Genomic DNA, 12,494 nt, shown 5'->3' with positions numbered 1-12,494 from the left:
ATAAAATGGAGTCGCCATTGCTTTGTTCAACATTTCCCTTTGAGTAATAACATAATTAATCTACTGAAAAGAGGAGCCATGGGGGCTCATAAAGAAATGCTGTAATACATGTCAGCCCAACAACAACAAAATGTGCAACAGAACAGCCCAGAAAGAAAACTGAAATGGGAACCTCTGATAAGAATTTTTCTTTGCATGAGGCTCCTCGGCCTACAACTAAACAAGTATCGCACTGCCCAAGTAGCTGGAAGGCATTTCCTATTTAAAGGGTGCAATCACTAGAAAGGAGTTCACAGTGACGGTCAGCAAGCTCAGATTACAGCAAAACCTCTGAAGTTATTTCCAAAACATAATCAGAGCTCTCCTCTGCACAGTCACAGCAGTGGCAAATTCCTAGAACTGATTTTTGTTGCTGAGTTCAGCACTAAACAATCTCTGAGAAAGCTCAGATTAGCCAGGCTGAATAAACAAGAAACAAACCAAAAAAATTTCCAGTGGAGTTTCAGCCACAACTAAATGAGTTGTCCTGTTTCACCAAAAATTCATGCACATAGCTAAGCACTCTCTTCATCTTCAAAAAAAAACTATAGTTGTCCAACTTTCTAAAATTCTCTTAAGTTTGATAATGTTAAAAACAATGATAGTGAGACCTCCACTATTCTTTCCCTCAGATATACAAATAATATATCTAAAGCAAGTACATGGTATTTTGATAAAAATTGTCTATAGCCACACAAGCTGTATTATTTCTGCCCATGTTTTAAAAATTAAGAGTCTTTAGTTGAAATCCATCCTAATTACCCCAGCCCAAAGTATAGAAGAACAAAAAGTTACAGGGTTTTCTAAAAGCTTTTTGTTAAGAAACAAGCCCCATTTTAAAGAAAAATCTTAAAGGATCTATGGGAATAGATACAATTTCAGGAAGAATTTCATATCTTCAAGCTTATGTTTAAGAAGAAATACAACTGGTTAAATCAAATTTAATAACGTATTTATTTTAAGAATAAAATGCCCTCTTTTGTTGGTGCCAGAATTTGTGTTCATACTTTGTTGTCACTAGTGGTACAGATTCCCTTCTACTAAAATTTAGTTGAGGGTGTTTGAAAGACCTCAAATCGGCTTCTCTGGGTATCGTTTCTCAAGGCTCCCACAGAGAGAAAAACCAAACAGTCACAGAATAAACTCTTATAGAGGCAGTTATTCATTTCCTGAGCTAACCCACTTCCTTCTTCATATATTTCCTTCTCTTCATCAACGTTGTTCTTGAAATTAGCATTGAAATCATCTTGCAAAATATACTTTTGGACCTAGGGCCGGGATTCTAGGCAAATTCCAATGGCCATGTCATTTTTATATCATCACTGTAGTGATACAAAATTAGAACGCCAAATGAACTGTCATGTCAGTAGTACAGAAGGCTCCCTGCAATTCTAATTGTGTTTCAGCAAAAGAATCTGAATCATTATGAACTAGATCCATACTGTGAGAAAACAGATGTTATTAAAAAAACTGAATGCAAAAAATTTCATGGTTCCTGACTACTCCATATGGAAAAGTATGGCATCTATCATAAGGAAATAAATTTTTTTAACCTTTCAAATCTTAGCGAAACTGTAATGAGTTGTTGGGTTTCTCCACTCTAAATACAACCTTGGAGATAAAAACTGGAAGTCTCACAATTATTAAATTTACCTATTTTATTAGACATGCACCTTCTCAATGATTATTGTCCTGACTTTGATCAAAGCTAACACAAGAAGTTGAACTAAAATGTGCCTCTCATTATTCTTCTGTGCTAATAAATATAAAATAGAATTTAAAAAATAAAATCAGTTCTTACCTAAATATAAAAAGCTTTACTTACTTAACGACAATGAGTGATACCACAGAAACGGACAAAAGAAATAAAGTCTCTCAAAATGTTTATTTTTGTCAGAATAGCTGACAATTTTCTGTTAAGTATTTTGGTTTATTATTATAATAAGCATTTTCCCCCCTTGAAAAATCCATTCAAAATATCTCAACCATTGAGGTAAAGCACTTTAACTAAAAAAAAAAAAAAAAAAAAAAAAAAAAAAAAAAAAATCCTAATTTGTTTTTACAGAAAAAAAAAATCTTAAAATTCCTTTTGCTTGATAAATAGAAATAATCTCTTCTTGTTCTACTTTGGTGAACACAAATGTATTTTATACAGCCAAGAATCCAGTCACTTACTGGCAAACCAAAGGTGGGAACAATCATTTACACGTTCTACTCAAACACAGTGCAACACTGCCGTGTTCATATATACTTTTCTTTATAGCTACCAACACTTTTCTGGCAAAGACAAAGTTTTGGAATGGCAAAAGCAACAGAAGTTTTAGATCTCAAAGCTCCAGAAAGGAATTAATCTGAGTCTTCATCATCGAGATAGTCCTCGGCATTGCTTAATGTTCGAACTGCATCTGAAAGAAAGAGGAGGGAAAAAAGCAAAATAGGGAAATTATAAACTGCTCAGATTTTATATTTTCATTTTCAAAGCTCTTAAATTAGAATAGAATCTTCCATCTGACCCAGGGATTGTACTTTCCCTGGGGATCTTTCTCTGCTTTTGCTTTTCAGCCTAACCATTAAGTTTCTGTTGCCACAGAGGCTGACGATGCGTTCCATAGTCATGCAGAAGAGTTTTGGTCCTAGGTGCCATGCATCCATTTCCAACAGAAAGGCCTAGCCACAGGCACCATGACCAACATGACACACCACCAGCAGCACTCCACTCTGACAACTGAGCTTCCAACCTCCTCTCCCAGTGACAGCCTGAGGTCTTGCCTAAAGGCAAAGTCACTAGGTAGGATGTTAACTACCAAAGGGGAAAAAGGAAAAGAAAGAATGAAAACAAAGAAGCTTCCATTTCAATGTAGAAAACACCGACAATAAAGCAAAAGGCTGAAATGGGGGGGGGGGAAAGTTTTAAAATAGAAAGAGCTAGACCCCATCAAATGTTCAAGCAACCTTGAACAGGACTCGAAAGGAAGACATCTGATCTTTCACAGTCACCCCTTCAATTGTCTAGTCAAATTCCTATAGCAACAGATTAGCCCAAGTATAATTTTAGTGGGAAAAACAGAATGCAAACACAGGCACATTGCTGAAGTTCAATAAATATATGTCACAGCACCCAGATCTTCATGATCTCTAAGTATCACATCTCTGAAGCTTATTATACATATGACCGGTTCCAAGTATGGGGCAGGAAGTGTAAGGGATGGACCTAGAACCCTAGTCATGTCATAAAGCAAGCATCCTATAAAAGACAGCATCATGTGAAAGGGTCTGAGATTCAACTTAAAGAGGCCTCCACTAGCCAAAGATGGGCTATTGATAAAGCTACTAATTGGAATGGATTAAAGCACATCAAATATTTCAAGGCACACCAAAAAGAACTCATTTGTCACCCTTTGGAGGATGACAGAGACCAGCTTATTATTTTAAAACCTCTTAAATAAAGGTCAAAAATCAAGCATTTATCCTGCCCTTGCTACGTTAACTATTCCTCTGCGTAACAAAACAATTGATGAGGGAAAACTTTTCCTAATAGAATGTTCCAGCTAATAACTCAAAAAGAAGTGATTTAATTAGAATATCATCATTTTGTGCCGTTTAGTGAAGTAACAGATCTAGGCAATGACCATCAATGGATGTCACATCACAGGAAGAGTGACAACCAGGTATCATGTGCCCCTGATAAAAGAACACAATATTCTATATGATTTATTATTCCTTCTACTACCAAGAAAGATACATGATTAGGTAGGTAGGTAGGTAGGTAGGTAGGTAGGTGAAGAGATAGATAGATTGAACCTAAATTGGATCAAACCTCTGGCTAGCTAGCTAGATTAGATACATAGCTAGGTAGGTAGGTAAGTAGATGGATAGAACCTAAATTGGATCAAACCTCTAGATAGATAGATAGACAGATAGATAGGCAGGCAGATACATGATTGATTATTGATTGATTGATAGAATGAACCTAAATTGGATCAAACCGCTAAATCTAACACTAATTGACAAAAACATAAAGGACAGAGGAACATGACAAATAACACCATGGGAATGCAGTTAGCAATGTCCACAATGGGAAATTCAAGTGAGTTGACCCAGTTTCTTTAATAAATAAATTGCAAGGTTAAAAAGGGGGAAGAGGAGAGGGAAAGGAACTATTGCTTAAAAAATAAATAAAGAGACATATCTACCAATCACAAACTGACCTTATGTGAATCCTGACTTAAATAAACCATAAGTAAATAAATAAGTAGAAACAAAGATGTATGAGAAAATGGAAGTTTGGACAAGGACAAGATATTTGATGATATTAAGGAATATTAAGGAATTATTTTTTAGGTATGCTAATGCTCTTTTTTAAAAAAAAAGTTTTCATGTTTACATGTTTTGGAAAATGATTATTGAGAAAAAGAAAAGAAGGGATGATCAGTACAAGGGAGGTGGAAGCCAATTTATCTTGCAAGAGAGAGAAGGAAAGATAAAGCAGAACAGAGGCCAAGTCTCTTTTCTGGATCTCATTCTGTCACCCAGGCTGCAGTGCAGTGGTACAATCATGGCTCACTGCAGCCTCGACTTTCTGGACTCAAGTGATCCTCCCACCTCAGCCTCCCAAGTAGCTAAGACTACAGGCATGCATCACCACACTCAGCTAGTTTTTAATTTTTTTTGTAGAGGCGTCATCTCACTATGTTGTCCAGGCTAGTCTTGAACTCCTGGATGCAAGCAATCCTCCCTGCCTCCCAAAGTGCTGGGATTACAGGTGTGAGCCGCCACACCTGGCCATGTTTCAGTGACTTCACACCAGCCTTCAAGCTACTGGAAGTCTCCAGGTTGACTCTATTCTTCTCCACTCTCCTCAAGAGGAGTTCACAAGAAGTGGGAGGAATATATTTTGTTCTCCCCCAACACACACCCAGGAACTTCAGGACTTCATGTCAACTTGGTAAAATGTAGCTTTCTAAGCTAAAGCCTGAGAGACAAATAGGAAAACTCTGTCCCCTTCTACTTTGCTATCCTAAGTTTTGCCCATATTCTGTGTCCTTGGATGGTTACTTCTGCTCTTTATTTTATTCTTACTTCTATTAAAAAGAGAGGATGATTTGCCACAGTGCAGACTCTGACTGAGTGGTCATGAAAAGACAGGCACAAGTCAGCAAATAAATTCCTTCTCCTTCTTTCCTTTCATGAACTGTTCTGAGGCAGTTTTCTCAGGAAACCTCCCACATGGTCAGGTGTTGTGTGATGAGCTGTATCTCTTCTCAGCCCACCTCTGGGCATAGCGCACATAGGAATGTATCTTCCTGCAGCACTGCCATCCTTCCCTAGCTCACGTTCATTTTACCTCAATCCCATCACCCTGGCTTTACATATCTCAAATCAAGAACCAGCACTTAAAACCAACCAACAAACATACAAACAATAAATAAATGATGGAGAAATAAACACAGGCATATGGATGACTCTCACAGACATAATGTAAATGAAAGAGGTAAGTCACAAAAAGTACATACTGTTTGATTCCATTTACATAAAGTTCACGAACGGGCAGAACTAATCTATGGTGAGAGAAACAGAAGACACTGACGGAGGCATGTGGCGTGTGGGAACTGTTCTCTAGCTTCATCTGGGTTGTGGTGAACAGGTGTAAAAAAAATTAATCAAGCTGTATGCTTAAGATTTATGTACTTACTTAATGTAAATTATACACAAATTTTTTAAAGTTGGAAAAAAATTTTAAAGGGCTCAACTCTTGAGTATAACCCCCAGCCCTATATCCTAGTTATCTTCCATAGTAACTGCAAAATGTGAATTTTTGTACCTATTAAAAAATCCACATTGTGCTTCTAAAAGTAGACAACAACTACTTTGGGAGGCCAAGGCAGGCAGATCACTTGAGGTCAGGAGTTCGAGACTAGCCTGGACAAAAAAGGTGAAACCCCATCTCTGATAAAAATACAAAAATTAGCCGGGCATGGTGGCTCATGCCTGTAATCCCAGCTACTCAGGAGGCTGAGGCAGGAGAATCACTTGAGCCCGGGAGGCGGAGGTTGCAGTGAACTGAGATTGTGTCACTTCACTCCAGCCTGGGCGACAGAGTGAGACTCTGTCTCAAAAAAAAAAAAAAGTGGACAACAATATCAGAATATACCTTTTCCAACTTAGAGTTCATGCTGACAATTAACTCTATGGCCAAATAGTCCAAACCTATTCCAATGAGGATCATAATACAAATTAAAGCTTTTTTTTTTTAAACTGTATAATTGGGGAAATGAAGCAAGAAAAAACATTTTAAAAGTAACATGAAAATTGAAATATAAAAACTCATTTCTTGGCTCTGTCTGCCAGGCCCTAAGATTACCTCATTAATGAATCTATTACCTAATCAGTTCAAATTCAGGAAGGCAGACTAAACACACTTGGGGTACACAGAGAAAAGAGTACCTGCCTCCCAGCCCTGTTCTACGAAGGCTGCAGAAAGGCTCATTACCTGCCTCCCTCAACTCAAACCACTCCTGAGTAAGGCTTCTGGGTAAGCTCTCTGGGGTCTAAGAAAGTTTGGTATATGCCTTGTCTATCAAAATGGAGATCATAGCATGCATTAGACTCTGATACCTTCAGGTCATAAGAAGCCTTACTCTTCGGTCAGGACAGGCTAAGGGTAGCCACACAACAGGAAGTCAGTGGCAGAGAAAGGAAGTTAGGCCAGAGTCCTACTTCCTGACCCAATCAAGGCAGCAAGGAGTAGGAGGTTAAACTCAAGCAGAAGTATGTCTCTCACACTATTGCAAATATGGCTTCTCAATCATAATGTAGCTGGGGAGCACCCATCTCCATCTATCCATGAGGAATTACTTTAAAGAAAGGCTTGCACTCCCAGTGAGCTCTCATGGATTAATTAAGGAATACCAACTGATTAGCAGTTACACTATATTCAAACTGAAGTTAAAAAAAGAAAAGAAATCTGGAACAAAGTCATATCTAGAATAAAGAACAAAAGGAGGCCGGGCACAGCAGCTCTCGCCTGTAATCCCAGTGCTTTGGGAGGCTGAGGCAGGAGGATGGCTTGAGTCCATGAGTTCGAGACCAACCTGGACAACATGGCAAGACCCCTATCTCTACATTAAAAAAAAAATTAGCTGGGCATGATGACACATGCCTGTAGTCCCATTTTCTCAGGAAGATGAGATGGGAGGATCACTTGAGCCTAGGAGTCTGAGGCTGCAGTGAGCTATGATTGCACACCTGCACTCCAGGCTGGGCAACAGAGTAAGACTCCATCTAAAAAAATAATAATGTACACTTAAACTCTATTTTAAAAAACCACCCATAGTACTATGAATAAAGTCCAGAAGATTTAGCAAAGTCTAGAATAATTTTGATTACAGTTTATTGATATCCTCATTTAAAACAGAAATAAAATATAATCACGGAGCGATTAAATGTTATTTTAAAAAATATTTAGTGATAATCACTCATAAATACATATTGAAATGAGGGAATGAAGACGATTGTTCTCTGAAAAGGACTGTAATGGAAAGCAGGGTGATTAGAACTTGATTGCAAGGAATAAAAGAAACACACAATAAAGGTAAAAGATTATGTTTCTTGTCTAATTTCTGTCTAATTGAGGGTGTCCTATTTTGGGGGTTCTGATTAAGATCAAGGATATAGAAACAAACTTCAGAATCATCTAAAGAGTTTATCTTTTTTTTTTTTTTTTTTTTTGAGATATGGTCTTGCTCTCACCCAGGCTGGAATGCAGTGGTGCGATCACAGCTCACTGCAGCCTCAACCGCCCAGGGCTCAAGTGATCCCCCAGCTCAGCCTCCTGAGTAGCTGGGACTACAGGCCCACACCACAATGTCTGACTAATTTTTGGTACTTTTTGTAGAGACAGGGGTCTCACTTTGTTGCTCAGGCTGGTCTCCAACTCCTGGGCTCAAGTGAACCTCCTGCCTTGGCCTCCCAAAGTGCTGGGATTACAGGTATAAGCCACTGCACTCGGCTGAGTTTATCTCTTTTGCGCAATTCTAAGTTAATAAATCTTAGTTATGGGAGCACCAGAGGAGAAAGAAGAATTTAAAACAAATACCTGTTCCCTGTTTCTTTTTCAGGAGAGATGCACAGGCAGCATTGGTAGCCATGTCGAAGGCCAGCTTCTTCTCAATGTTTCTTAAGTCTGTTCTAGCACCTTCCCAACACAAGAAAAGTCAATTAGGTGTCTTTGAAGACTATATAGTAGTAGCCAATCCTCTCTCCCCACAGCTAACAACTTTTGGCACAATAAACTAGTGAACAACCCTGGCCCAGAAGTAAACGTTCTCAAAACAATAAACTTTCTCATGCAGTATAATTTGGCATCTTTAATCAGGAAGCTTGTTGCTGCACCTGTGATAACAATTAATTCCGAACCTTTTGAGTCCCTATAGAATTGCATGTGAACTTTTCAGTGAGGAGTTTATGGTCCCTGTGGGGCTTGACTTCAATGAGCCCTTTGCTTCCTCTTTTGCTCAAGAGGGTCTTTAGAAAAGACCAAGTGGATAGTGCTTGAGGGGATTAATATTTTATATCTGTAAGTATGCTCTCATGCAAATTAACAGAATAGCAACACGTAAAACCAAGAGGCAATTCATTATTCCCATAAGCCATCTTCTACCCACTTTTCCTTTGCCTTTATTGTGTTCAAAATTACATCAGAATTCATGAATACATTTGCATTGTTAAGGATTCAAAAATACAAATGTATGCTGAACAAAAGCACAAGTCCCATTTCATTCCTTCATCTTCTACCTACTCCTAAGGTAACCATTCTTAACAAGTGGGTGTGAGTTCTTATCTCCCTTATTTGCATCAATGCATTCATACACATATTGATATAGACACAAAATCGTACTACACGTATTGGTCTGTGATTTCATGTTTTTAAAACTTTAATGTCTAATGGTACTGTTTTCTTAGCAAATACACATATTTGTAACTCAACCATTTAAGTATTCCATTTTGTGGTGCTCCAAAATTTAATTACTCCTGTATTGACGGGCACTTAGGCTACTCCTAATTTTCATTATCACAAATACTCCAGTGAACATCCTTGAACAACATCTTTGTTCACATGTATTTCTGAAGAACGGTTTACTAAAAATGGTATTGGAAAGTCAGGCTAAGTCCATTTTAAATTCTGACAGCTACCGTCAGATTGCTTTTCATACTTGTCTCTAATGATCCTCTGAATTTCTGTGGTATCAGTTGTAATATCTCCTTTTTCATCTCTGATTTTAAGATTGCTTTCCAAGAAGGCTTTAGGCCAAGCACGGTGGCTCACGCCTGTAATCCTAGCACTTTAGGAGGCCAAGGTGGGCAGATCATTTGAGGTCAGGAGTTCAAGACCAGCCTGACCAACATGGCCCGCCTCTACTAAAAATACAAAAATTAGCCAAGTGTGGTGGCGCATGCCTGTAATCCCAGCTACTTGGGAGACTGAGGCATGAGAATCACTTGAATCCAGGAGGCGGAGACTGCAATGAGCCAAGATTGCGCCACTGCACTCCAACCTGGGCAATAGAGCTAGACAGTCTCAAAGAAAACCAAAAAAACAAAAAAAGAAGGCTTTGTCAGTTCATACTTTCTGCCACAGTGTAGGAAAGTATCATTTTTTTTTGCAACCACTTCCCCTTCAATAAACAAAAATAGGCCAGCACAGTAGCTCATCCGCCTGTAATCCCAGCACTTTGGGAGGCTGAGGCAGGCGGATCGCTTGTGTTCAGGAGTTTAAGACCAGACTGGGTAACATGGCGAAACTCCATCTCTACAAAAATTAGCCATGTGTGGTGGTGCACGTTTGTAATTTCAGCTATTCAGGAGGCTAAGGTGGGAGAATCACTTGAGCCCTGGAGGCGGAGGTTGCAATGAGCCGAGATCATGCCACTGCATTCCAGCCTGGGCAATAGAGACCCAGTTTCAAAAAGAAAGAAAGAAAGAAAGAAAGAAAGAAAGAAAGAAAGAAGTGTCCCCAGATTTAAAGGCACAGAAATATTGCATCAAGAAAAAAAAATAGTATGTTTAATTAGTAATATAATGATCTTGTGTCACAATCTTTCTCCTAAGCAGATCATTCTATTCACAATAGGGTTATATAAAACCTCATTCTCTCAGTGTGCTACAGATCAAAAACTCCTGAGGGTTAACAGTTCTGTGACTAATCATATACTATATTATACTTTAGAGCTCATAGACATGATTTCTATCAGAACAGGAAATATTCAGAGACAGTGATGATAAAGAAGAAACACAACTATTTCCTGGGTCCCTTTAGATGAGCACTAATAGGAATATAATGTGATCCACATATATAATTTTTAATTTTCTAATAGCCACATTTGCAAAATGTGAAATTTATTTTAATTATATATTTTATTTAACCCAGCATATCTGAAATATTATCATTTCAACACATAACCAACATGAAAATTACTGTGATGTTTTACTTTTTGTTTCACTAAGTCTTTGAAATCAGGTATGCATTTTACACTTACAGCACATCTCAATTCAGATAGCCCCATTTAAAGGGCTCAGTTGTGCACATGGCTAGTGGCTGCCATATTAGGCATCAAAGTCATCAGTATACCCTTTACAGGGCACTAGAGTGATCCTCATAATGTCTGGCCTTTTAGACCTGCAGCTTACATCACCAGCATACTTAAAATCTAAACCATTTCCTATCATATATCCCACAATATTGCTCTGAGGATCCCTAATGAGGGTAATTCCATGACAAGTGTCTTGGGGACTCAAGCATCCTACATGATAGGCTTCTGGACTAGAGTATGGTATAGGTGATCTGCCTGGCCTTCTCTAAGAGTAAACTAATATTTGTGGGACAAAAGGGATAGTCAGTTTATAAATTCACTGTTTCCTCTGACTTATAAAAACAGGGGATCAAGATATCCTCTCTCGTTCACTTTACATCTAGCACCTGCTCAGCTCAAAGCAGGACATTGCAGCCGCATCATTCTTGCTTATCTGTCAAGACTTCCCTGTGAGAACAGGGGTCTCAGCAACTTTACCTATACAGCTTTCTCAGACAGGATCTCCCCAACACACGTATACACATACATTCTTTGTTTCTAAGGCTCTATAATCCTGCAGAAACGTACAATACAGTTCTTACTAAAAGTAATATATGTAATGTTAAAGCTTGCCACGGTTTTAGTTTATATTAAAAACTAACACAAACCAACCCCCAATAATTTTATTTTATCATAACTACTCCATGATACACAGGCAGAGCAAAGGTTAAACCCTATTTTGAAATAAGACTATTATTCTTCCTACCATTTCAAATGGCGTAAGTTGATATAGACTATTTTTCAGGGCAAGCAAAGACCAGATAAACTCAGCACAAACTTTACCTTTTGCCAGAAGCAACTGGACGATATCTGCATAACCCTTCCAGGCAGCAGCATGCAAAGCTGTATCTCCCAACTTGTTCTATAGTGATAAAAAGAGAAAGTACCATTTTTAAGATAGAGGGTGGATTGAAAGTACATGTTAATTTAGGTTTAACCCAGTTAAACCTAAAAGTTAAACCTAAAATGGGAACAAAGTTATAGAACCACATAAAATTCCAAAGAGAAAAGGAAAGGAGACTCAAGAGATGGGAAAGGAGTCATTTTTGGGAGATGGAATAGGATGGAGGAGTACAAGCTGACTTGGTGGAGCACGAGCTGAAAAGCACATGCCTGCAGAGGGAGATCTAGGAGGAAGGAAGCAGATTTGAACATGCAGAAGCCTGGCAAAAATTAGGAATTGGAGATTCCTGGAGGTGCTAGGGCAGGCATGAGGCATGGGTGGGAAAACAGAGATATTGGTTTAAAGTACTCATAAAAAGTAGAATCTCAAAACCTCTTCCCCTTCTCTTGCTGCCAGATGACCCAATAATGATGACAGATTTACTTGTTGAGAAATTAACCTGATAGTTTCCAAGTTCATGAACACTAGGTACAAGAGAAGTAGCAAAAGGCCAGAAACTCAAACCTGAGGGTTAGGTAAAAAACCTACAGACTGAACAGTAAGACCCCTCTCTCAGGTACCTTCACGTACCCCACTGCCCAGTGTGCACATACCCCCAGGCAGGAGACTGGAGGGCACTTCTCTGGTGAAGCAGTGCAGCCCCATGTGCAGGGAAGGGAAGGAGTGTCACTTTCATTAGCATTTGGGTGTCACCTAGCAAAACAGCCAGGACCTCACCACATCACCCTGTGGAGAAGCCCAACCGCCAGCAGGCCTCACCAAGCACACACAGCTTCCAATCACACTTAAAAATGAATGGATAAGGGCCAGGCATGGTGGCTCACACCTGTAATCTCAGCACTTTGGGAGACCGAGGAGGGTGGATCACCTGAAGTCAGGAGTTCGAGACCAGCCTGGCCAACACGGTGAAACCCCGTCTCTAC

The 12,494-nt window shown here is 39.0% G+C and overlaps 1 protein-coding gene across 1 annotated transcript in view; it reads right to left on the bottom strand.

Annotated features, from left to right (window-relative positions):
- Nucleotides 1-1,905: 1,905 nt before the first annotated feature.
- Nucleotides 1,906-12,494, bottom strand: part of OSTF1 (osteoclast stimulating factor 1) — a 58,256-nt gene continuing 47,667 nt past the window's right edge. The window contains exons 8-10 of the mRNA XM_034967554.4: nt 11,451-11,529; nt 8,135-8,233; nt 1,906-2,444 (exon numbers count right to left, since the gene is read on the bottom strand). Coding sequence (XP_034823445.1) covers nt 2,386-2,444; nt 8,135-8,233; nt 11,451-11,529 — 237 coding nt within the window. The 3' untranslated portion in view covers nt 1,906-2,385. The remainder of the gene's footprint in view (nt 2,445-8,134; nt 8,234-11,450; nt 11,530-12,494) is intronic.

The sequence above is a fragment of the Pan paniscus genome, chromosome 11 (genome assembly GCF_029289425.2).
Source record: "Pan paniscus chromosome 11, NHGRI_mPanPan1-v2.0_pri, whole genome shotgun sequence".
Taxonomy (NCBI): Eukaryota; Metazoa; Chordata; class Mammalia; order Primates; family Hominidae; genus Pan; species Pan paniscus.
This window is presented reverse-complemented; position numbering and strand designations above follow the sequence as displayed.